The sequence below is a fragment of the Candoia aspera genome, chromosome 1, assembly GCF_035149785.1.
Source record: "Candoia aspera isolate rCanAsp1 chromosome 1, rCanAsp1.hap2, whole genome shotgun sequence".
NCBI classification, from domain to species: domain Eukaryota; kingdom Metazoa; phylum Chordata; class Lepidosauria; order Squamata; family Boidae; genus Candoia; species Candoia aspera.
The window spans coordinates 124074597-124099482 of NC_086153.1; the positions used below are offsets into that span (position 1 = coordinate 124074597).

General features: G+C 38.1%; 1 protein-coding gene across 1 annotated transcript in view; it reads right to left on the reverse strand.

Moving 5' to 3' along the window:
* Nucleotides 1-24886, reverse strand: part of ADGRB3 (adhesion G protein-coupled receptor B3) — a 503112-nt gene that overhangs the window by 294893 nt on the left and 183333 nt on the right. The window contains exons 8-9 of the mRNA XM_063313173.1: nt 16659-16760; nt 16110-16216 (exon numbers count right to left, since the gene is read on the reverse strand). Of these exons, the coding sequence (XP_063169243.1) occupies nt 16110-16216; nt 16659-16760 (209 nt within the window). The remainder of the gene's footprint in view (nt 1-16109; nt 16217-16658; nt 16761-24886) is intronic.

A 24886-nucleotide genomic window follows, 5' to 3' on the forward strand; every position in this document is an offset into this window, starting at 1 on the left:
AGACAGCTACTTAGCTCGTCTCATAATGAAATGCTGGTGCAGAGCTAATGAACTGGAGAATCTGGAAGAATATTATTTAAAAAAAAACCCAGCTGTGGCCTTTATATGGAGCTTTCATAGATATTTTCTATGAAAACCAGACATGTTACCCTGCTTAATAACTGTACAAATAACCACTTTATGATAGCAAATAACCACTTTATGATAGCAATCTACAGTCTATTCAAGTCACTGGCAAGGCATTGATTTATAGGTTCTTTTATATTATGTATGCCATAGAGATAACTGTGAAAAGAATAGCACAATAGAATCTGACTGACTCAGGCGTGCTATATTTTTGAGCAATTTTTCCCCTAAGATGAGCAACTGATGGGATCAAAACATGCTAGAACTTATTTCAGCACAGCATAATCTCTATTTTGCCCAGTTGATTTTTCAAGAAGTAAAATCCAACTCCATGCAATCTCCAGGTGATACTCTTTTTTTTTTCCCCTATACCCCTTGCTTTTTCTTTGGGGTTTAAGTAGATGATGTGGTCCAAACACTGTTAAGGGTAATGGATGGAAAAATAATCCTATTTTGGTCTATGTAGCTGGACTAGATGTCTGAAGTTATTATAGCACTTCTCCAGGTAGTCACAGTTTCACATGGAAATGGTGATAAGAACAAGAACCTGTCCTTGTTGAAAGAGAAGATCTATGAATTGTTGCTTGTGTATATATGGGACTTTTATATTACATATTTTCTGCTCTGTTGCCCCCATGTTACATATCTTATTTAGAAAAGCACTTCAAACACACACAACAGGACCAACAGAATAATTGATAAACACAGGGAAACCCAGTGGCTTCAAATACAGAAAAGTTTAAATCACCAGAATTGATTAATTGACATGAAGCAGAGAGGTGCTAAGAGATACAAAAGACAACCTCTCCCTACCTCTTAGAGTAAATAATAAAGAGAACACTATGTAGAATAGCAGTCCAGCAGAGTCCATTCTACCTAAAACTGTCCACAGAGTAGATAGCAAAGACTCATACTGCTCTCATCTATGAGACAAGGGCGATGTACAGGTAATCTAGCAGGTAGAGTATCTTTTCTCTCCTTGATTATGTTTGTTCTTCTAACTGCAGCAGAAAATGTCTTGAAAATCCAGTAAAGTCAGCGGTCCCTTCAGTGTGTATTGTATATTTTGATAGCAGTACATATAGAGATAAAAGTATTTTGTGGTTTTATTTTGACTATGAAATATTTCCAAATTATGCACCAAAAAACTATTTGATTCTTACATTGCATACCTATTAACGATAAGCGCATATATTAATATATTACTGGGAGAAATTAATTATCTTTCTTTAATAGGTCAGTAGGTTAAAGGTACTGTCAAGATGCTTCGGCAAGAGCAATCTGGACTCAGTTAGCCACTCTAGCTTCTTTTTAATTCCTGTGATGAGAACAATGGCAAAGATGTATTGTGTTTTAAGTTATTGAGCAGAGAAGATATGTCTTGATACATATTTAACTACAAATATGTATATATGGTTATTGCATTAATGCTGAACTTCTAGTCACTTAAGAAAACTGTTCTGAGCAACACAGGTTTTTCTTGTTTCTACACGAAGGTCATATTTTAGGGATCTTATATGTGGGCTTATTAAGATAAAGAATGTTTTACAAGCTAAAGGTAATGAAATAAAGCAGTTCTTGAAACACTATTTCAGTTGCTATCTTATTCCTGCAGTCAACACTATAGACATATACATGAAATTGGTCTTTCAGTACTTGTAGACTTTGATGCAGGATCCATAGAGACCTATTTCTGTCAAAACAACGTTCTGTAAAGTTGAGAGCTAAGAGCAGTAAACACCCACTTCATTTCCAGTTACTATAGTAAGAAAAAAAAAAAGGTAGGGTGATAAGCACATAAAAATATTCTAAGGAATATTCACAGAGATGAATTGTGAAAAATGTAGTTTTAGAGAATTGTCATTTTCACAGAAGGTTACCTACAAAACTATTGATTTATTAAGTATTTAATTTAGATCTTCTGGGCTAGAGAATTTAAAGGTAAATTATACATGGCCCTAAGTTTATGAGGGGGACTCCAGCTGGCCCAAGTACTGTAAGAGTATTCCTTTCAAGTTAAATTTAATCACAGTGGGAAGCAGTGGTGTTTTGTTTTATGTATTTCTACCTATAAATGTCATTTGCCATTTGGATTCCATCACATGGGCTGTCCAAAGATACCTTTTCCTCAGCTACTGCTGAAAGATAGACTTATATTTTATGACTCTTTAAGGAATTTCCTTCCTTCCTTCCTTCCTCCTTCCTTCCACATGTTTATCCATTACTTCCATTAGGAGCAGCATAAATTATTCTCTCCTCACCATAGTTTTCTGTGAGGTATGTTAGCCTGAAAGACAGTGAGGACTTACATCTCTTGAACTTCAAAGCTCACCGGTCACATTTATAGAAAGTCCATCTAGCTGTGATTTCTGCCAGGGCTGGTTCTTATTCTCTGCCTCACTTCCATTTGCTCTGTGACTAATTCTAGCTGCAAAATGTTGCCCTTCCTTGCAAGGGCCCACAATCCATCAGGGTAGGGTATTGTTAAAGACATATTATTTCAGATGATACTTATTTTTCCAGGCAAAAATGGGTATAATCAAAAACAAAGATGGCAAGGACCTAACAGAAGAAGAAGAGATCAAGAAAAGGTGGCAAGAATATACAGAAGACCTGTATAGGAAGGATAACAATATCGGGGATAGCTTTGACGGTGTGATCAGTGAGCTAGAGCCAGACATCCTGAAGAGTGAGGTTGAATGGGCCTTAAGAAGCATTGCTAATAACAAGGCAGCAGGAGATGACAGCATCCCAGCTGAACTGTTCAAAATCTTGCAAGATGATGCTGTCAGGGTAATGCATGCTATATGCCAGCAAATTTGGAAAACACAAGAATGGCCATCAGGCTGGAAAAAATCAACTTATATCCCCATACCAAAAAAGGGAAACACTAAAGAATGTTCAAACTATCGAACAGTGGCACTCATTTCACATGCCAGTAAGGTAATTGTAATGATTGCCCTAGCCCAAATACTCAGACTCACAAGAGGCTGCTATATGAAATCTGATTTATTAAGGAACTAAAGGCAAATACAGAGAAAGCTGAGAATGAGCAAAAGCGCGCCAAATACAAACTTAAACCCTTGGTGCAAACGTATCCCGCCTCCCTCGTAACAGCCCCGCCCGGCACAGGTGCAAGCAATCGTCAGAGTTGCTAGCCTGGGAAAGTAACCTTGAGCGCAGTAGATAATACAAATACATTCCAGAGCAAAGCCAAAAGATAAGTACTCCCATCCTCCCGAGAAAGATGAAACACGCATCCTGCTAATGACATGCGAAACGTTACGATGTATCAAAGACATTGAAACGGCGAACATGACAGTAATGCTCAAGATCCTACAAGGTAGACTTCAGCAATTCATGGAGCGAGAATTGCCAGATGCACAAGCTGGGTTTAGAAAAGGCAGAGGAACTAGGGACCAAATTGCCAATATCCGCTGGATAATGGAAAAAGCCAGGGAGTTTCAGAAAAAACATCTATTTCTGTTTTATTGACTATTCTAAGGCCTTTGACTGTGTGGACCATAACAAATTGTGGCAAGTTCTTAGTGGTATGTCATCTTGTATGACTCCTGAGGAATCTGTATAATGACCAAGTAGCAACAATAAGAAGAGACCACAGAACAACGGACTGGTTTAAGATTGGGAAAGGAGTATGGCAGGGCTGTATACTCTCACCCTACGTATTCAACTTGTATGCAGAACACATCATGTGACATGCTGGGCTTGAGGAATCCAAGGCTGGAGTTAAAATTGCTGGAAGAAAGATTAACAATCTCAGATATGCAGATGATACCACTTTGATGGCTGAAAGTGAAGAGGAACTGAGGAGCCTTATGATGAAGGTGAAAGAAGAAAGTGCAAAAGCTGGCTTGCAGCTAAACCTCAAAAAAACAAAGATGATGGCAACCAGCTTGATTGATAACTGGCAAATAGAGGGAGAAAATGTAGAAGCAGTGAAAGACTTTGTATTTCTAGGTGTGAAGATTACTGCAGATGCTGACTGCAGTCAGGAAATCAGAAGATGCTTAATCCTTGGAAGAAGAGCAATGACCAATCCCGATAAAATAGTTAAGAGCAGAGACATCACACTGACAACAAAGGCCCGCATAGTTAAAGCAATGGTGTTCCCCATAGTAACATATGGCTGCGAGAGCTGGACCATAAGGAAGGCTGAGAGAAGGAAGATCGATGCTTTGGAACTGTGGTGTTGGAGGAAAATTCTGAGAGTGCCTTGGACTGCAAGAAGATCAAACCAGTCCATCCTCCAGGAAATAAAGCCAGACTGCTCACTTGAGGGAATGATATTCAAGGCAAAACTTAAATACTTTGGCCACATAATGAGAAGACAGGACACCCTGGAGAAGATGCTGATGCTAGGGAGAGTGGAGGGCAAAAGGAAGAGGGGCTGACCAAGGGCAAGGTGGATGGATGATATTCTAGAGGTGACGGACTTGTCCCTGGGGGAGCTGGGGGTGTTGACGACCGTCAGGAAGCTCTGGCGTGGGCTGGTCCATGAAGTCACGAAGAGTCGGAAGCGACTAAACGAATAAACAACAATACTTATTTTGGATAAAATACATTTCTGCTCTTTTTACATGTATGCTTTTGTATTTCCAGTCTTAAGCCTAAATTTTAATTGTTTATTTTAAATATATTTTTATTCATGTGATGTTTTGATTATAATATCAGTATGAATAGTTTTGTTATTTCTTGTAACTGTTACTGAAAATTTTTGAAATGCACTAATTATCTTCCTCTTTGAATTCTGCCAAGCAACTGAATATACTTCTTAAACAAGTATGTTACTGTGTGGTTGCTTAATTGCATAAAGTGACTGTCATTCCCCCCCCCCCCCCTTAATTTCTAGATATATTGTAAAGGTGCTTTTAGTACTTTAATTATTTTTCTAATTTGTAAGCTACTCTAATCAACTCTTTGAAGCATCAAGTCTCTCCAGTATTACTCCAACATACTAACCACTGTGGAACACTAGTAACTCTTTCATTCCTGTGAAATGGGCAGGGGTAATGAAAGGAAGTCCAATGGAAATAAAGATTGAAATAGGAAGGGAACTTAGGATAGTCCTTCCTAACTCATTTGGCCATAGCCCATTCTTATGAGTGCATTCTTGTTCCCATTCCTACACAAGCCTCAATATTTAAACACATTAACACCCCCCCGTCATTTTTAATAACATTAACCATTGCCAAGAGAAGTACTTGTTCTTAGCTTCAGTATTCACAAAAGCTGACAGACCCCCATACTTTTAAGAGTTGCATAGAAGAAGAATATGGGCATGTTGGCTTAGCAAGTCGTATCTGCCAATTTTCCTCTTATAGGGAAAGTAGTCCTGCCTTCTGTGGATATGTTTACCCTGTTGGAGGTTTATGCCCAAAACACAGTCAGATGACACGCTGCTGATTTTTAGACTCTTTCACCACATAGCTAGATGGATCCATCAGAAGCTTTCCCCGCAAATATAGTGCCTGGTTATAAAAAGCTATACAATGCTCAAAGTTCTTAAAACAGTTTAGAAAATTTTGTGATGTTTTTTATGAACTAATACCACATTATGCTTGAAACTTTCATCTGTTATGGAACCAGTTTTATGGGATGCCATTACAAATGCACAATGTTATACTGTTATGTCCTTGTTGCTCCTGTTATTCAGCAAGTATAGGCTGCATAGATGCATCAATTCAAAAGCTCAATTTCCCTCATGGTTCAACAGCCTAATACAAAATTCAGAATGTGTCACCTGCAATGTCATGTGGGGCTTCTTTAACTTCATTGTTTGTGGAGTGTCTGTGTACCCATTTTTATTTGGACTGTAAGCATATAATTGTTTTAAATCTTGTCTCTTAATATTGTAATTATCCATTATTAATCCTGTTGACACTGAAATGCTGTGTGAAGAATCTGCCTGCTGCTGATGTTTAATCATGGGGAATGTCTTTAAGAGATTGTCTTCTTTCTCTCTATAATGTGAGTTGACAAGTGGAAGAGAAAGGAATTTGAAAAACCTAAGTTGAATGGTTACTTTTTAAAGAAAAAATATTTTGATAAATATAACTTGGGGTCAAATGATATGGTTCTTCTTATTTAGGAAATGAAGGCATGGGGTTATACATTGTGACTATACTTCAAATGAACTTGGTCTGTTAAACTGTGCCATGGTGCTTTGGATTTATATAAAGATTAATTACAGTCAAATGGGTGGGTATGCAGATGGAGTCACAGGGAGAATTAGCTAATCTCTGAACTGTATCTGCTACACTGAACACTTTTCAGGAATAGGTGGAGGAACTATTTATAGTTTGCCAAATCACTTGGTAACTGTTTAACTCCCTCATGTCCATAGTAGTGATTTTTCTGGCTTTTTACCTTAGCTAGCTGATTTTTTTCCCTCTTCCTTTCAGTTCTTGCATCCACATAGGACAGGACAATTCTGTGAACCCAGCCAATTGTGATTTATTCATTGTACTATGGTTAAGCAATTTAGTATAATTTGCAAACCCAGTATACTTTGATATTTATCTCTTTATTTTTTAAATAAAGCTATATAAATTTATTTATATAGCTACTCATCTTGCTATTTCCTCCTCAAGTCCAGATATGCTGCCACATCATGATGTGGGGGGGTGTTCCTGGGAGAAATGATTGAAGAATGCTAGGAGTATATACTGCCTAGAGGGTCACCCATGGCATGAAGGTCATCCCAGCTGCCCAGATAAAGCAAGCAGCCACCTATATAGAGCAGCAGTGATATAGGAAGATGCTAGAGGCAGATGATCACTTTACTGACAATGGCAAAGGCATCAATTCATACTGCATGGGAGAAGGCAATAGTAAACCATTCCTTTATTTTTACCAAGAAAACTTCATGGATTACAATTTAAAGTGACTGATAATAATAGGGCCAGATGATGGGCTGCTCTGTCCAGATGACACTCAACATGCTACTGAGGAAGATGTGGGGAACTTTTAGAGAATTAATGGCGTTTATGTTATGGCTAGCTGAAAGTTTTGGGATGTCTGGTTGCTGATATTGCCCTGCAGGAAAAGAAAACAAAAAGCTGCAAAGACTGAGCTACATAGGAACATAGAACGTAAGAAGCAAGAATATGGGAAAACTCAGGACAATGAAAGGTAATTAATTGATTACAGATATCTTAGACATCAGCTAATTGAAATTGACTGGAATTGCACACTTTTGAGCATAAAATCAAACTGTTTACTACTCAGGGCATGAAAAACAAAGAAGGAATGACACCGTTTGCATAATCAGGAAGGATATAGCAAACACAGGTGCAATGCAGTGACTAAATAATATCAGTTGGACTTCATGGACAATGCTTTAATATGATGATTATCCAAGTTGATACTTCAATTTTTATGGTCAAGTTCAATTTGAAATTGACAGAACATACAAGCAACATGTGCTGCTTGTGCCTGGAGAATGGAAGTTAGAAATAGTAGAGAGGAAAATGTAGTTGGACTATATGGCCTAGGAAACAGAAATGAAGCAGGAGAATGGCTTTTTTTTTTAATTTGGTCAATCCAGTGATTCCTTCATTCTTAACAGTATTGAAACAACCAAAACAATGCTTATGGACATGGACATCATCAGACAGAGCACCACAAATCAAATTAAGTAAATTATTGGCACAAGGAAGTAGAAATATCAGTTATGTGGAATAGAATCAAATAACCAGTTAAGGATAAATGTGAGAAGAGACTGCCAAAGATGAAGAAACAAAAGAAAGCAAACTAGATGTCAGAACAAATGGTGCAAATTTCTGAGAACCCACAGCCAAGAAAGACAAAGATCTCAGGAAGGCATTTAACAAAGAATTTCAGAGAGCTGATAGAAGAGATAAGAAATAGTTTTACAATGACATCTGTAAAGTCACTGAAGAGGGAAACAGACACAGAAAAATAAGGAAAGTATTCTAAAAGATCTCCAAACTCAGAAGGAGGTTCCAACCTCCAATCAGTATGCCAAAGGATATCAAGGGACACATAATAACCAATTCCAAGAAGATTAAAAAAATGATGGAAGGAGTGTACTGAAATTCTGTACAGTAGAAATGTCAACATCCAAGGTACCTTAGAAGATATTCACTATTTATAAGAACCTTTAGTGAAGTTAGATAAATACTCTGGTTACCAAGTTGGAAAGCTAGAGGATTTGATGGTATATCTCCAGATAAGTGACAAGCAACAGAAGAGTCAGTAAAATATTTAACTAAACTATACTAGCAAATCTGGAGAATGACGCAGTGTCCAACGGATTGGAAGAGGTCAGTCTACATACCAATACCAAAGAAACAAGACTTAACAGTGTGCAAACTGTTAAGTCTTTTACAGGTTAAGTGTTACTTTTAACCTGTAAAAGTAAGAGTATTGCACAATACTCTTACTTTTACAGGTTAGCAAAATAATTCTATCCAGATTAGAGCCTACATGGAAAGGAAGATAACTTATATTCAAGATGGTTTTGAAAAGGCCTAGAAACAAGAGATATTATTGCTGATGCACAGTAAGTAATTAAGAAAGCCATAGAATACCAAAAATAAGTCAGTATGTGCTTCATTGATTATAGAAAGGTCTTCAGTTGGATTGACCATATCAGGATGTGGAATGACCTTAAGAAAATGGGAATCTCGAAACATTTCATTGTCTTCAAATGAAACTTATACATAGTTTGGGATGCCACAGTCCAGATGGAACATGGCAAAACAGATTGGCTCCAGGCTAGCAAAATAGTGAGACAAGTCTAAATATACACTGAAGGAAGCCGGATTGGAAGAAGATGAATGTAGTTTTTAAAATTGGAGAAAGAAACACCAATTACCTGTGTTATGCTAATGACAGTACTCTGATAGCTGAAAATGCAAATGATCTGGATGCTCTAGGAATGAAGGTCAAGGAGCATAGTGAAAAAATGGATCTAAGATTACATACAAATAAGAAAAGCTAATAACAACAGGTACAACAACCAGGCTTATAACTGACAATTAAGTTATAGAAGTGGTGGACAGCTATTGCTTTTTAGGATTAACTATTTTAGGATTAACAGTAAAGGAACCAACCATCAAGAAATATGCCACAGATTAGCACTTAATGGGGTAGCAATGAAAATCTTAGAAAAGATATTCAGATGTCGTTGCTATACCTATGAAGATCAATGAATCATGCAGGTAATGTTTATCTCTGTGACTCTCCATGGAAGTGAAATTTAAACTCTAAAAACAGCATAGAAAGATTATTGATGCTTTTGAAGATTAGTGTTGGAGAAGATTCCTGAGAATATCATGGATAGCCAAGAAAACAAACACATGGATTATAGAATTAATGCAAGATTCTCACCCATGGCACAAATGACCATATTCAAATTATCATATTTTGGACACATTATGCAAAGACCTAGCTCTCTTGAGAAGTCTATAATGCTGGAAAAGATGAAGGGAAAGAGAAAAGGGTGACCAGCAATAAGGTGGATGACTGCAATTACAGCAGTGATGGGTATATACTTGGAAGACTTGGAGGTCTATCCATGTGGTTACTAAGAGTCAACACTGGCTTGATGGCACTCAATCAATCTTACTAGTTAGCAGAAGATAAGGATCACACAAATGAAGTGGCAGCAATATTGCCATTACTATATAGTGATTCTTCCTAGAACACACACATAACAAATAAACAATCACAATGTGTGCTCAAAACATTATCTTATACAAACTGACTTGGTCATATTGTCTTGAAAATGTACTTGTGGAATCATTTGTTACATTGGAATATCATAGCAAATAAGGCTGCCAGGTAATGGAATCACTTAAAAAGGCATCTCTATTATGTTTTGTTCTGTATCAAACTACCGGAATTTAGTGATTCAATAATGGTTTGTTTCTCTTTTACTTGTGAATAAAATTAGGCATAATATAGCAACTATATTATTAGATCTCCAGGCATTTTATATTTAAAATATCCACAGAGGCCTGTTAATTTTATCATAGAAATAAAGCAGAGGGAAGGGCTTATCCTTTTTCTGGCACAGTGTTTCCTAACTAAAAGTGCCTCCAGAGGATATAATTAATATGGGTATATGCATGCCCTGTGCATCCATCCGAGCCTAATAGCAACAGCTGCTGCTTCTTCCAATTAGTGAACACTTGCAGCTGCATTGATATAAAGAAATAAAATTCTGCAAAATTTGGGGATGATTTTCCTATATCACTACCTCATTTGGCCTTCATTTGTGGCCTCCTTCTTCTGACCAAATACCACTTTAAAAAATTGGCCCCAATTTCAGTAATTGTTTTCCCATGAAAATTATACTAATCTAATCAAATCGTGCCAATCTGTTATCCTATTAGAATTATTAGATCAGCTGATTTCTTTTAGGAGCATATCTTTTTTGTGTATTTGAGGGGCATCTTATAGAGTTTGGCATGCTTTGTTTGGGCAGCACTTTCTTCAAATACCCAGCATGCTTTGTAAAGGCACCAGGAATGTGCTGAAAAATAGCTGCTGACAGAGTAAAGGACAGCAGATTAAATACATGGAAGTCTTATAGTGTTGCATTTGCTACTTACTTAACAATTTCTGAGAAGCAGATAAACTACAATAATGTCTTGTCTACAAAAGTTCATGCCTCAAATACGGTTAGTCTTTAATGCACCAGTAGGCTTGCTCAAGTGGTTTTAAATGAAATTTGACTTTAATTTTATTTCTGATAATTGCCTGCTCTTTATTAATGCAGAAGTGAAAACAAAAGATAGGTATTTATATCATAAATGATTGTTTTACTCAACAAGTAGTTCCTTTGACCATAATGACCATTCCTCTGACATTAGATACTGATGAGGAATGGTCTTCCCCTTGTAAATCTGTCATCTTATTGTTTGTTCCATCATTTTCTTCATCACATGTAATCCAGGAATCATGGAATAATTCCACAGGGTCTTTTGGTTGATAGCACATCAAGTTGGCCATTGAGATGCCTTTTGTTTTTGTTATAATAAACCATCATAGTTATTCTGGAATTAAGCACATGACTTCATTCTGGATAAAACAGGGTCTATAGCTGCAATCTGAAGGCCCCATGGGACAGCGTTCAATCAAGTATTCAGGAAAATCCAGCATAAGCATCACTGTATTTGCCTTTCAGCCAGACATCTTGCATATATTGTAAAACTCGGAAAGGACCAAAAGGACAAGGTCTTAGGGGTAGGCAGGAGACAACCAACTGGGCCTGAAGATAATAGAATATCTTGACTTCCAATGCTCTGCCAGTCTTACAACTGTCCTTAGTAAATTCCTTTCTGATATTTACACCTTTTCTGGATCAAGAGGCCGTCCGAACAGTCACTCATGCCCTGGTCATCTCCTACATAGACTATTGCAATGTGCTCTACATGGGGCTACCCTTGAAGCGTATCTGGAAGTTTCAACTGGTCCAGAATGTGGCCATGCGAGCAGTTATTGGTGCCCCAAGATTGGCACATGTGACACCACTGCTGCGTGAGCTGCACTGGGTACCAGTTTGCTTCCAGGTCCAATTCAAGGTGTTGGTTATGACCTTTAAAGCCCTACATGGCATGGGGCCAGGTTACCTGAGGGACCGCCTCATCCCCATAACATCGACCTGCCCCACCCTGTCGTGTAGAGAGGGCATGCTATGAACCCTGCTGGTAAAGGAATTCCACCTGGCAGGGTCCAGGAGGCGGGCCTTCTGTGCAGTGGCACCCGCCCTCTGGAATATTCTGCCCCGGAGGTGAGACAGGCCCATTCACTCCCGGAGTTCTGGAAGAACCTAAAAACCTGGTTCTGCCGCCTCACTTGGGGTGGGAGGGGTACCAGTTCATCTTGGGGGTGGCTAGTATCATAGATCTCTCCCCAACAAACAAGATCTGCACTGCTTGCATTTTATATTTATTTTATTTTTATAGAGTTATTTATATTGTGATTTATGTATTTTAATTCTGATTGTAAACCGCCCAGAGTCCCCTTTTCAGGAGAGATGGGCAGTGATAGAAATTTGAAATATAAATAAATAAATAAAATATTATAAATTATTACCAGGAAGGAAAACAGATTTAACTGACTCTGCCTTCACACCTGTCATACTGATATGCACCAGCAAACTGATGACCTCCAAAGAAGGGCTTTTATATCCTGGTTCTGTGTATGGAAAAAAGAAAAGTTCATAATTTGATTATTGTTTGGTCTGGTTTTGATACTCAATGCACCCAGGTAAGGCAATAGTCATAGTAGAGCAGATCACTGTTGCACCAGAGAAGAGTTCAGAGAGGGAGGGAGGGAAGGAGAAAGGGGTAGCCCTCTTGAACTAAGCTGCATGAGAAAACAGCTCATTTTGAGAAACAAGTGAGAGAGAAACAAGTAAGGAAGAGTTATTTTAAAAAGACGTATTGAAATATAAGGTGGTCCTTAACAATAAGTATAATATAGGGGTGTGGTGGGGTGGAAAAGAAAGGTTTTTAGAGAAAATAGTGGCAAAAATTGAAAACCTTGTGGGAAGGGGAATATTGGAATTCCAATTTCATAACCACATGAAGTCAAAACTTCTACCTGACTCCTATAATGAATTGTCTAGGGAAGTAAATGAATTGTATAGAAGGAAGCCTTCAATTCCCAGTGTTGGAGCAAGGAAATTTCATCAAGGAAAAGAGGGACTGGAAGATATGTGATCTTTGTAATATATTTTGGAACAACAAAAAAATTGAAATCAGCTCTAATGAACTGCAGCAGAAGCCAATGATTATTCACTTGACAGTTCTTTTGATCAAGTTCCATTTCATTGCAGCAGTTGCAATAATACGAGCAAAGGGAAACACACTTTTACGGCCTGAATTTGTAAAAACAATAGAACTTTCTTTTACAGGACATATAGTATTCTTGACATTGAGTACATGTTCTTTTTCTGGCTTCCGACATGTTACAATGAGAACTGCTTTTCAGAGATTAGTTTTCTATGGCACAGAAATGTGCAAATCTAATCCCCTTTCTAGAGTTCACAGGCACATTTTATTTCTAATTTCATAGTGATGTAGTAGAATAGGTGAGTTCAACTGTGACTGTTGCAGTTTAATAAATGACTAGTCGTTAAGCTGGGAGTGTGTGCCATAGGCCCATGTGTACTCCCACAAATGGATTCCTGCTATCATATGCTAGGGGTTGACATTACAGTCTTGTCCTTAAATCATAATTCTCTGTCAAGTCTGACATAGGGAACTGAGATTTAATTTTGTCAGAATAAGCATTCTCTTACATCCAGATCAAATAATAATTTTAAATGGCCATTCCCCCCTCATTTGGATGTAACAGGAACTATAGTTCAAGAGAACAGGATTGTAATGCTGATGGGAAGGGAGGAATCAAGGATAGTATGTTCCCACTCACTATAGACTAGTTTACGATGGCAAAATCATTTCTCAAACACCTAATAAGATTTGTGTCCTTGTCTTACAAGACAAAAAAGAAAAAAAAAAATCTTTGTCAGAGTTGCTGTCAGGAGATGCAAATAAAACCTGTATCTAAAGATGTGATTTCAGCATGCATGTGTATGGATATGTATGTTTGTGTGTGTGTGCATGTGTATATGCACACAAAGAGAGATTCACACCACAATCATCCTGTGATTCTTTCTGCATGACCAAATAGGAACAGAAAAGTATAAATATTTTGAGTGCTATTCCTAGTGCTTGATGCCAGCTGGAGTTCTTATTCTCAGTTCATCTCATGTAGATGATTCAATTATTGAACTGACACAAGACTGATGAATATGTTCCTCATTTCCTTCTTAGAAAAAGCTTATCTGAGCATGTTGCCTATGAAATCAGTAATTTCTTGGCCAAAGACACTTGAATATGGTCAAATGACCAACAGAATTAAAGGTTTTGTGGAAGGAGCAGGCAGATATACTTAATGGATCATCTGGCTTTATATATTTCATCTTCATGTATATTTTCTGTGTGAGTTCTCACACATCACCTACAATTCTTTAATTGCCCCTGCATGCTCTTATTTATAGCAAACAATGGAATCAATGGAATCTGAAATGCAGAAATAGAATATCAAGTAATGTTTTTAAGACAAATGAATCAATATTTTGTTGTTTCAAGACAACAATGACTGCCCACTGAGGATGTACATATTCTTTTAGGCTATATTCCTACATATGGAAAATATAAACACTCCAAAAGTTATATGTTGTATGAATCAGGTTGGAAAGGGGGAGCCAAGAGAATTGTTAAGCAACATTAGAATGACAAATCTATATCTGACTTTTCACAGTGGATTATGCACATATGTCAACTGATCCTTTATATATACAGCATAGGAAAGGATTTCTGGCAAGTTGGTAATTGAAGTTTCTCTATCATTGATTACATTGTTTATATTTTAATGTATTTTCAGATTTTAATTTCTATTTTTTAAAATAGTAAATTAGTGTATTATATTTGTATACAATTCTGTGAATTTAAATAACGTTTTAAGATGATTTAGAAGAATTGATACAGGTTGTACTCATTTAGTGACCACAACTGGGACCAGCAACTCAGTCATTAAGCAAAGCAGTGTATAAGTGAAACTGCAACTGGACTTACGACATCACTTCAGCTTTCCTTTGCTTTACAGACCTGTGAAGGTTGTAAATGCAAAGACTTGTTGCAAAGTTACTTTTTCATCACTGTTGTGATTGCAACTGGTAGCTAAATGAGGCAGTTGCTAAATGAGGACTACTTGTATTATACTTTTGTTTTCATCCACCCCCCACCCTCCACCCCCCAAGATAAAATGAAGAGAGAAAACTCAAAACATAAGATTGTTGTATTCAAGACCAGTTGTTAGGTACAGTATGAGCTCAATCAGTGGCAGCTGCTCAGAAGGAAGGGTGCTATTCCTTCTCCTCAGGTCATACTCCCTCTGATTGGGCAGCGGTGAGGAAGAACAGCAGGGCTGCTTTGATGATCCCAGCCAGGTGTGTGCCTGTTGTTTCCCTGGCTACGGAGGAGGAGAAGCAGGGCAGCAGCGGGAGTAGCATTTCTAACTGGTATCTGCTTAATACGCATTTATACAAAGCTATGAACTCACAGTACAGCATATATTATATAGAGACAAAAGTGATATACAGTAGCATTTATGGAGGTAAAAAGGGAAAAACAGGGAGGAAATGCATTTGGAGAATGAAAAACTATGAGAGCCTCGGGCAGGATGTTTTTGCCTTAATAAGCACTATTACGATTGTTTTAATCCCAATAGCGAATCTGAGGAGTTGTACGCCACTCAGAATCTGTTGACTGGAGCAGCCTATAAACTCTATGCATAAAAAAATAATAATGAAATCATTGCAAGTCTAAACAATATTTCGAATGGGGGGAAATGAACTTGCATATGTTTATATTATCTGGAAAAGAAAGAAGGGAAGACCTTTGATTCACTTTTCAAAAGCAATTGAGCTTCCGTCATTTCTCTTTGGTTATCTCATGTGCTAAATTTATGCCGTTGTGCTTGTTCTCAGATGAAGTAGAGCTGAGAAAAATGTATCAGTGCCACTGATTTATGGGCATACCATTAAAGTGTTGAATGAGTTATAAAATGTTCTATAGCTTCAGGAAATCAAATATATCCACAATCAGGATTCCCACTAAACCCAAAGAAGTTTGTCACCATCCAGTGCCTGTAAACATTTTAAAAGAGAAAGAACTGAAAGCCCAGGAACCATGCATCGTTTTAACAATTACATGAACTCTGCGGAGAGTAAAAAAATAGATAGAAATGAATAAAATAAAGCAGGAGGAAAACAAATGGCATGCATGTTCCCCCACCTCCAGCAATATTTCTTTTTCTTTTACATCAGACGATCTGACAGAAGAACAAATAGTTTATCCCCTTAATATTGTTGTTTAGCAGTGAATAAATAGAGCAAGTACTAAAGCTGGCTTTGCACCTACTGAATGCTGCAAGTGTTTGTACTCATTTGATATGCATCTAGCAAAGCTCGGCTGTTCCCAGAAGGCCACTCCTTGAAGACTGAGAGAGCAGCGCCTGCTAGTGGTACCTGTGAATCATAAGGAGCAAGGAGAAAGGGGAACGGGGGAGGGGGGAGAAAAGTGCAATGGAAGCACAAGTCAAAATCAACAAAAGAAGTCTGTTCAGCATAATTGTGTATTCTTGTTGAGAATATGCACACAAGTATTACTTTATAACAGAAGGCATTAGCATTGTCTTAGGAATCGGATCTCTGCAATACTTGATCAGAATAAAATATTTTACACTGAACACGCGAGCATGCCATTATTTCCAGCAAACTAGATAAAGAACAGATCATAATTCCTTATTACATGGAGGCTAAGTGTGAAATATACAGATTTTTAAAAATAATGTACACATTATTTAGGATTGGAAAATTTTAGTTTAAAGGTTAGTCATATAAAATATACAGGGGGAAAGAACTTTTCTGATTTGTAATAATACAGATTTGATTTAAAACAAAACAATACCTGTAGCATTAAGAGGACATCGATTGAATGCCAGATCCCCTGCGGGTGTTCTTTTCCAAACCATTGATATCAAATAATCCTCAGGACATATTTCATAAGGTGCTGCAGTTTAAAAACATGGAACATGAATTATGGACTTGACAAGTATAACACCATGTAATTGCACCATTTTGCAAGTTGCACAGCTCCCTATAAATGTCCAGGTACAATGCAAAGGGCTGGTTATCACTTATAAAGGCTTTCATAGATGGCCTTGATTCTTCTGGCCTTCTCTGAGAGCCTGAAAACCTGGTTCTTCCCCTAGGGAATACAGGTAGTCCTCGCTTAATCATCATTTGTTTAGTGACAGTTCAGACTTAAAACAACACTAAAAAACCTGACTTACGCCCAGTCCTCACACTTATGACCACTGCAGCAGCCCTGCGGTCACGTGATCACGATTCAGGTGCTTGGCAACTGATTCGCATTTACAAATGTTGCAGTGTCCCACGGTCATGTGACCACGTGATTTCCTTAATGACCACGTGGTTTGCTTAATGACTATGTGATTCACTTAACAACTGTCACAAAATGGTCATAAAATTGGTTGGATTCACTTAACGACCACATCACTTAGTGACTGAAATTCTGGTCCCAATTGTGATTGTTAAGTGAGGACCACTGTACCTGTATGGTATAAGCATCCAAACTGAAAGGAATATACAGTGGTTTGCCTTGGATATTCTGTTCTGTTTTTCTGTTCTGGGTATTTATTGCATTTTGTGATCTTACAGCAGAGAACATCATCATTATTACATCACCATGGTCAAATCACTCTCTGATTGTCTTTTGGCTCACTGGAAAACAGGCAAGATTAAATTGGCCTGTCCCAGGCAACTTACTGTATGGACCCTGTAGGGTTCAAGATGAAACTTGGGATTTTCCCTGAGGATCTGGTGGGTAGTTCAGTCAAGGCCTTGGTCACAGCCTGGAATGGGCTATGGCTGAAGCCTTGGATTCTATTGCCTCTATGCAGCCTTGTGTGCTGATCCTGGGATACAGTTTTATGAGGAGATGAAGCAAAAGAGGAGATGCCTGGAGCATTACTGGAAGAAGAGAAAGTTTCACCAAACATGAGTAAGAGCCCATATTTGGGGTTATACTGTGGTGATAATGGTGGCAAAATGGTGTATTTCTCTACATTTATTGGATCTGCAGATAGCTGTCCAGTGGCCCTGATCAGGATGACTCATTCCTTGCTGGGTAGGGATGAGTCAGAGGAACATCTACTGGGCTGCTGGAAGAATATTCTAGTGATCTGGCAGATAAAATCATTCAGATTTGCTGAGAGTTGGACTCCAACTGGGCAAGTCCTCTTGGGGTGCTTGGTGCATGGTCTTGCGTGGGTTTGCCTGTGTTGGGTTTGAGTCTGTAACTCCTGATGAAGTGGACAGGTTCCTTCAGACTGTGAACTCAGCTACCTGTTTATTGTATCCAGGCCTCTCCTGGGTAATTAAAGCTGCTTTAAGAGGTGACCTGCAGTGGTATCAGCTTCTTTCAGAAAGGGGGTGGTTCCTTTAGCTCTGAAAGAAGTGCCAGTACATGCCCTCCTTAAAAAGCCATTGCTGGACTCAACAATCCTGGACAATTTTTATCCAGTCTCTAAGAGGGAAGGTTGTTGAAGAGGTAGATGGGCAATACCTCCAAAGGACCCTGGAGGAAATGGATTATCTGGACCCTTTCCAGTCACGTTTCAGGCACAAATATAGTACTGAGACAGCACTGGTCATGCTTGTCAATGACCTTTGGTAGAGCCAGGGGTGGTATATTCATCCTTGATCTCTTAGCCAATTTTGACACTGTCAGTAATGGGATCTTTCTCATTTGGCTGCAGGATCTGGGAGAGGGGGTCACAATATTATGGTAATTCTTCTCTTTTCTCTGTGCTCAGTTTCAGTCAGTATTGATGAGGTGGGGAAGAGGTTGAATTCACCCAGCCTCACTCCTCCTGAGAAACATCTACATGAAACCAGCGGGTGAGGTAATCTGATGTGGTGCCTGCCCTCTGGAATAGTATTTCCCCAGAAACCTGTATGGCTTCCACCCTGATGATACTCCAGAAGGCACTGAAAAGCCTTCTCCCAGGCCTTGGGACATGGTGGTTGGTAAGCCCCTGTAAGATTTTGTCTTGTATGATTTTGTTTTATTATGTATGTTTTTTTTTTCTGGAAACATACACTTTTTAATTTATTGTTCCGGCTTTATTGTTATGTCAAGGCCAAGATCTGGTTAGAGTTGGGCATTCTTTAAATCTATTTAAACATTTTTTTAAAAAAATAGTATATTTATCTATCTGATGAAGTAACATGAAAGCTTATGCCATAACTCTTGGTTGACTAATTACCACACTCCTTGATCCACCTGAATTTTATATTTAAGCAATTGTTTTCTGAAAAATATTTTGACAAAATAGTTCTTTTTTGACAAAAATAAGAAACTGCAAAGTTTCCAAACAATGCATTTGCTTCCAGCATCATTTTTACTTCCAGGAATGCTTCTGGGCCCCAACTGGGCCCAGGCACTCCTTAGAATTATTATTATTATTATTTAATAGATGAGTAGCCTGGAGCTTTGTTTAGAAGTATTATGCTGATCTGTTGCAAAGTAAGGCAAAAGTAAGCAGGTATAGTAAGAAGCATTTTGGGGAGAGGTTAGACAGTATGACCAAGAACATTCTGTATATTGGTGCTTTGTGACTAGCCACATCCCCCACTGCAGCCGTTTTATAAATGGGCAGCTTCCCAATTGCAAACATTTTGTAAGAGCAACAACAACATGCTTTCAAAATTACAAACTGAACACATTCCCCAAAGGTTGAATATACCTGCCATTACCTAAAAAAACAACAACAACAGAAAGTCATTCAGGTGCGATAAGACTCTCTTAATATATTTATATTGTAACTCATTTGGCATATTTAAGCATGATTTACATTTGTGCCTGTAAATACATCACACAGAGCTGTGCATTCTTACCACTGTTACAGCTTCACTAATTCACTACGTGAACATTTTTATAGGACGCTACCCTGGTTTTTTTGCCCTGAGATTGCCAACACATCTGGTGGAAATGAGAGGTTCTCTGGCAGCAAGAAATGAGCACCTTAACAGATGACAAAATATCCCTGCAGAAGTTTCAGTGAAGCTAATATGAAGTGCATGAAATAGGTTGCTAAATTTACTTCAGTCAAAGCTCTTTCAAATAATGTCAAGAAAGCTGACAGTGCCAAAAGAGCAAGAATACATCTTAATGGCAAACATTTAAGAATGGGAGCTGTTTTCACCTCATCCTAACTGCTAAAAAAGAAGGATTGTTCTGAAGCGCTGGGGGAAATATCTGTATTTTCATCTGGGATTCACACATGGTGCTTCTTCTTATCCTGAATGTAGGGTGTGAGCATGACTGCACATAGTTCATTAAATGTTAAAATATTTTTCCAGGTTGAAAGTGCTAGGACTGATCTTTTACAATTTTGATCTATGTTGCTTTTATTAAAAAAAAACAAAAAAACCTTAGTAATGAATATATGCAGTTATCTGTATGCATAATCAGGCTTCATAAACAGCTTTTCAAAAGCTATTTAAAATAAAGGGATAAAGCTGTACACTGCCACAGAAGTAAGTGCAACAATAGGAAACTGCTTTATCCCAACATGCTGCATTTGTCTGCTTAGCTTAATATTAGCTTCTCTCACCAGTAGAAACTCTGAGGGTTCCTGCAGAGATCTTTCTTATCTCCTCTTTTTTAACTGGAAATACCAGGGCTTGAATCTGGAGGCTTCAACATGCAAAACACAGTTCTAACAGTGAGCTGAGCTCGGCTTTGCTTTCAACAGCAGATTGAAAGTGAAGTTGGTTAAGATGGGTGGCCAAATAAGTCCACTAAATGAGCCAAACAAATACATTGCAACATCTACCATCACAAAACCACACTAATGTGCCACTGAAAGAAACAAAAAGAGGAAACGGACTTCGTTCCATATTGTAAGAAGCACTATGGACAAAAAAGTCTCTTTTAAAAGTACATTGTTCATTTTATCCAGCTGTGTACAGCCACAATGAGAATGGAATCCAAGCTATCCACCAAGATTCCACCATGGATCTATAGCTTGATCTGAGCCGTACCTTCTACATATTAGGCCAGTGTGGTGTAGTGGTTAAGGTGGTGGACTAGAATAAAAAAGACCTAGATGCAAGTCTATCCTTCACCAGGGAACCACACTGGGTAACTTAGGGCCAGTCACTTTCTTAACCCAACCTGCCTCCCAGGATTGTTGCTGTAGGGAAAGCCTGCAAGAAAGAATGTTACGGATATATGTTGCCTTGAGCTCCTGAAGGAAAGGTAAAATATAAATCTAACCAATAAATAAAATATGTACTATCAAGTACTCCTGTTTTATACCACAATTATTGGTATTACCATATGTGTATATTGCAATCTCTGTTTCTCTCTCTCTTTCTCTGAACAGAAATGTCTAGCAGTCAAATAACACCAGATGATACTCATTATTTTGTAAGAATACTTATATAGAAAGCCATCAGTTTTTCTAATTATTGCATAAGCATGTTACCCATAAGAAAAGGAAAGGAAATAGAATGATACACAAAATTACTTGTTTGCGATCTTTTAAATGGCTGTTTTAGCTAGATATTATTTCCACATATTTAGCTGTAAATTCAGTAAACCAAACCAACAGAGATGCCTTTGAAGTACAGGGAGTAGTAGTGGAGAAAGCCTTGAGTAGCTATGACAGATCTAATGAACTGGAAGGTGGCTGAGGGAACACAGGCTGAAGGCAAAAAGAATGAAGTGCCTGCTAAGAGTTCATCCTAAAATTTCACAGGGCCTTATTAAACTATTACTCTTGGTTGAATATACCAGTGGGCTGATGGATGGTGTCCTGTATCTGTCTCTGACTTTCTTGCTGTCATTGGGAAAATATGCAGACTCTCAGGTAGACCTTTATACCTAGACAATGGCTGAGACTAGTACTCCCATCCCATTTTCAAGTGGAAGGAAGTCTGCCACACCTTAGGAATGTCTGCTGTGCTGGGCTAGAAAAGCCATACTTATTACCAGAGGCCAATGCTTTGGCACATTAAGCATCCTACCCTTTTCCTGTCTGTATATTAACTGGCAATGAGACAGCAGACTTTACATGAGGAGTTTTGGTGATGTGGTAATCTCTGTTGGTAGCCTTTATCATTATTGTATTTTTGCTAGGCTTACCTTCTACTGATGATAAATTGGATTTGTCTTTTTTTCAATGATTTCTTCAAATGGATTACAGTGCCAGCAGTCTTGGGTCTAAAATATGGCTTGTATTTTATCATCCACTTGCTGTTTGACATGCTGTCTGATATTTTGTATTTATTAATGAACAACACATTTAAATCTTTTAAATTATTTAGAATGTATAAACTGCTTTGGAACTTATTTGAAAGAAGCTGACCAGGAATAATAAATAAACAAAATTTGCTTCTAGGTAGGAGTAGCATTTTTTATTTTTCATATTGCCATATTACATTTGTCATTGGATTTGTTTTTGTATAAAAGTGTTAGCCAAGTTGTGCAATAATATTAGCCATATTAGGCTTGCTGCTTGGGAAGGAAAAAAGGAGATGTCAAAGAAAGAAGGATTTTCCAAGTCTTATCCAGTTTAACCTTACAACAGACAGATTATCCATTTTCAGTTTTTCCCCTTTGCACACAGAAGGAACTGTTCTACCTTGTGACAAACAATTCCATCAAATTAATTTGAGCAATTGTTTAGCTGACTCCAGGGCCCATTTCTTAATTCAATGCAAGGGCATAGCTCTGCTAGAGCATCTATCCTGGGGATACGCAGTCACTGCTGTCCCTGGCAATACATAGAAAGAACAGCCATTTTGCATGCCAAACATTCATGTTTTCATCTGGGCTTTTATGCCTGGAAGAATCCTCTGAATTGGCATTGTGTAATCTTAGATTATTCTCCTTCACCAGCTACCAAAATAGCAATGATTATATGTTATTGGTCTTGTGTACAAAACTGTTAAGTATGACAACATTTCTTGTAAGATCAAACTGATTTAACTATATGATAATTATAAATCATACATTGCTGGCCACAATCCCTAACAAATGTACATCTCTAAGGCAGCTAGATCCTTAATTTATGTTCATTTCAAATGTTGCTAGTCTGTAAGATCACAGGAGCTGCTGTACTAACAACATCATACCTGACTATAGGAGAATTGTGCTTTTACTTGAATTTGGGGCTGGAGTTAATATATCACTAAATAAACCTTAACAGTCATCTATTTTTTTAAACTAGGGGTAATGAGACACTGAAAGGAACTTTCTGCACAAAATGTGAAGAACAGTGCTTCACTAAAATAAAACAGGAAGGCCATTGATTAACAGACTGCCTATCAATAGGCAATGACACCGAGCAAACTTGGGTTATGTTGAAGAAAACATATGGAGGATCAGTCCTGATTAGTGCTTGGATAAGAGATCACTAGGAAATCCCAGAAATACAGGTTAGATTATTATTTTTGTTTAATCCCCAAAGAAAGCCAGGGTAAAGCATTTCATTAGGGTTGCCAAGAAAATAATAGGGCTTTGTCCATGTAATCAAGAGTCACACTTGATCTGAGACATTCTTTACACTCTGATGCAATACTCTGTCAAGTATTATACACAAAATAACTATGAGCTAAAATGACTATATTCAATCTAGAATAGTGCTGGACCTTTATTCTTCCCAACTTTCTTTGCAGGGGGCCATGCTAGCTAGAGATAAAGGCAGATGTATTCCAGCATCTCTATAATGTGTCTACTTCTGGAGCAAAGAGTACATTGACAAAAATTGGGCTTTCAGGAAAATGGATAAACTACAGGAAAAGGAATTCTACTGTTTGGTTGGAATGCCTTTGTCAGTTGCTGAATTATAGGGCAAAAGCAGGAAGAAATAATACTTTATTGAGTGACTTATTCCAGGAAGGAATAAATTTAGAGCAGTCACTGAGGTAATCTTAAATTACTTAGCATGGGGAGAATGCCTCAAAGCTACAAAGATCTATTTATCACTGTCTGCCCACAACTTTTTTTGATCAGGGAGTCCTGACCACAGAGACTTCCAACCTCCAAGTCTGGCAGAGAGGTAGGAGAGGAAATCCAATGTTTGATTTAATTTTCTGAATTTGGGGGCTTCCCTCTGGCCTCCAGGGAGTGAATTTTACATACCTTATTGCCCTATTCCAGTCATGACATGCACCATAAGTAGATATAGTAGGCTATATATCAGATTACTGATATTTGAAATTCAGTGTTCATTAAAAATACACGCAATTCAGCATTCACAACACATTGCCACTAGTATATAGCTAATTATATAATCATAGAGTTGCAGGTAGCATTATAGGGCAGAGAAAAGGACTAGATCTCCTTGGGTTCATACTGTGAACACACACTTGGAGAGGGGAGCTTCACTGCACATTTCTCCCAAATGGAGCACTTGGTATAAAATAGACTCTTCCCAGAACATAAGTAAGAATTTGAGGACAATAGAACCCTTACAAGTACTTTGCCTTGTCACTTCCAAAGCTATACACCCCATACCAAATTCCACTCCAATAATCAGGTGTTCCAGGAAAGAGCAAAGAGGGAGTCAAGAGGAGGGAGGGGTAGACAGACGCTACAAAGCAAAACTGACACAACTGTCTTCAGGGTGCCTTTCAACCTAAGCTTTCTCATGCATTATATTGTGGCTTCTCTGAACTTTTATTGCTGTAAGATCTTTCTCTTGAAACACTAGAGAGCAATACCGTCCAAATAGGGGACACACTGCAGTCCCCACCTACATTCACCTAACCTCTGTTCCAAAAACTCATAAATACTTTCAGCTTGCATGCTGTATGCATGGAGCACCAGAAGCTGTCAGCATTGCAAAGAACCTACTTGGCCTCCAAGGGATATGCATCACCAGTGGGAAATATTCCTGGAGCACATTGCTCAGGGAAGTCTGTCTACATGCTGTCTTGTTCTTAATCAAGAGTTGCATGCTTTGACCTTGTCATCCTTTTTCTATTATGCTTCTTGTAGCTAGCATTAGGGCAAAAGTGAGCGAGTGTGTTTTCAATGTTATAAAGCTGGCTGAAGACCTAGGGCACAGGACATCCTGAGAATTCATCCTCTAAGAACAA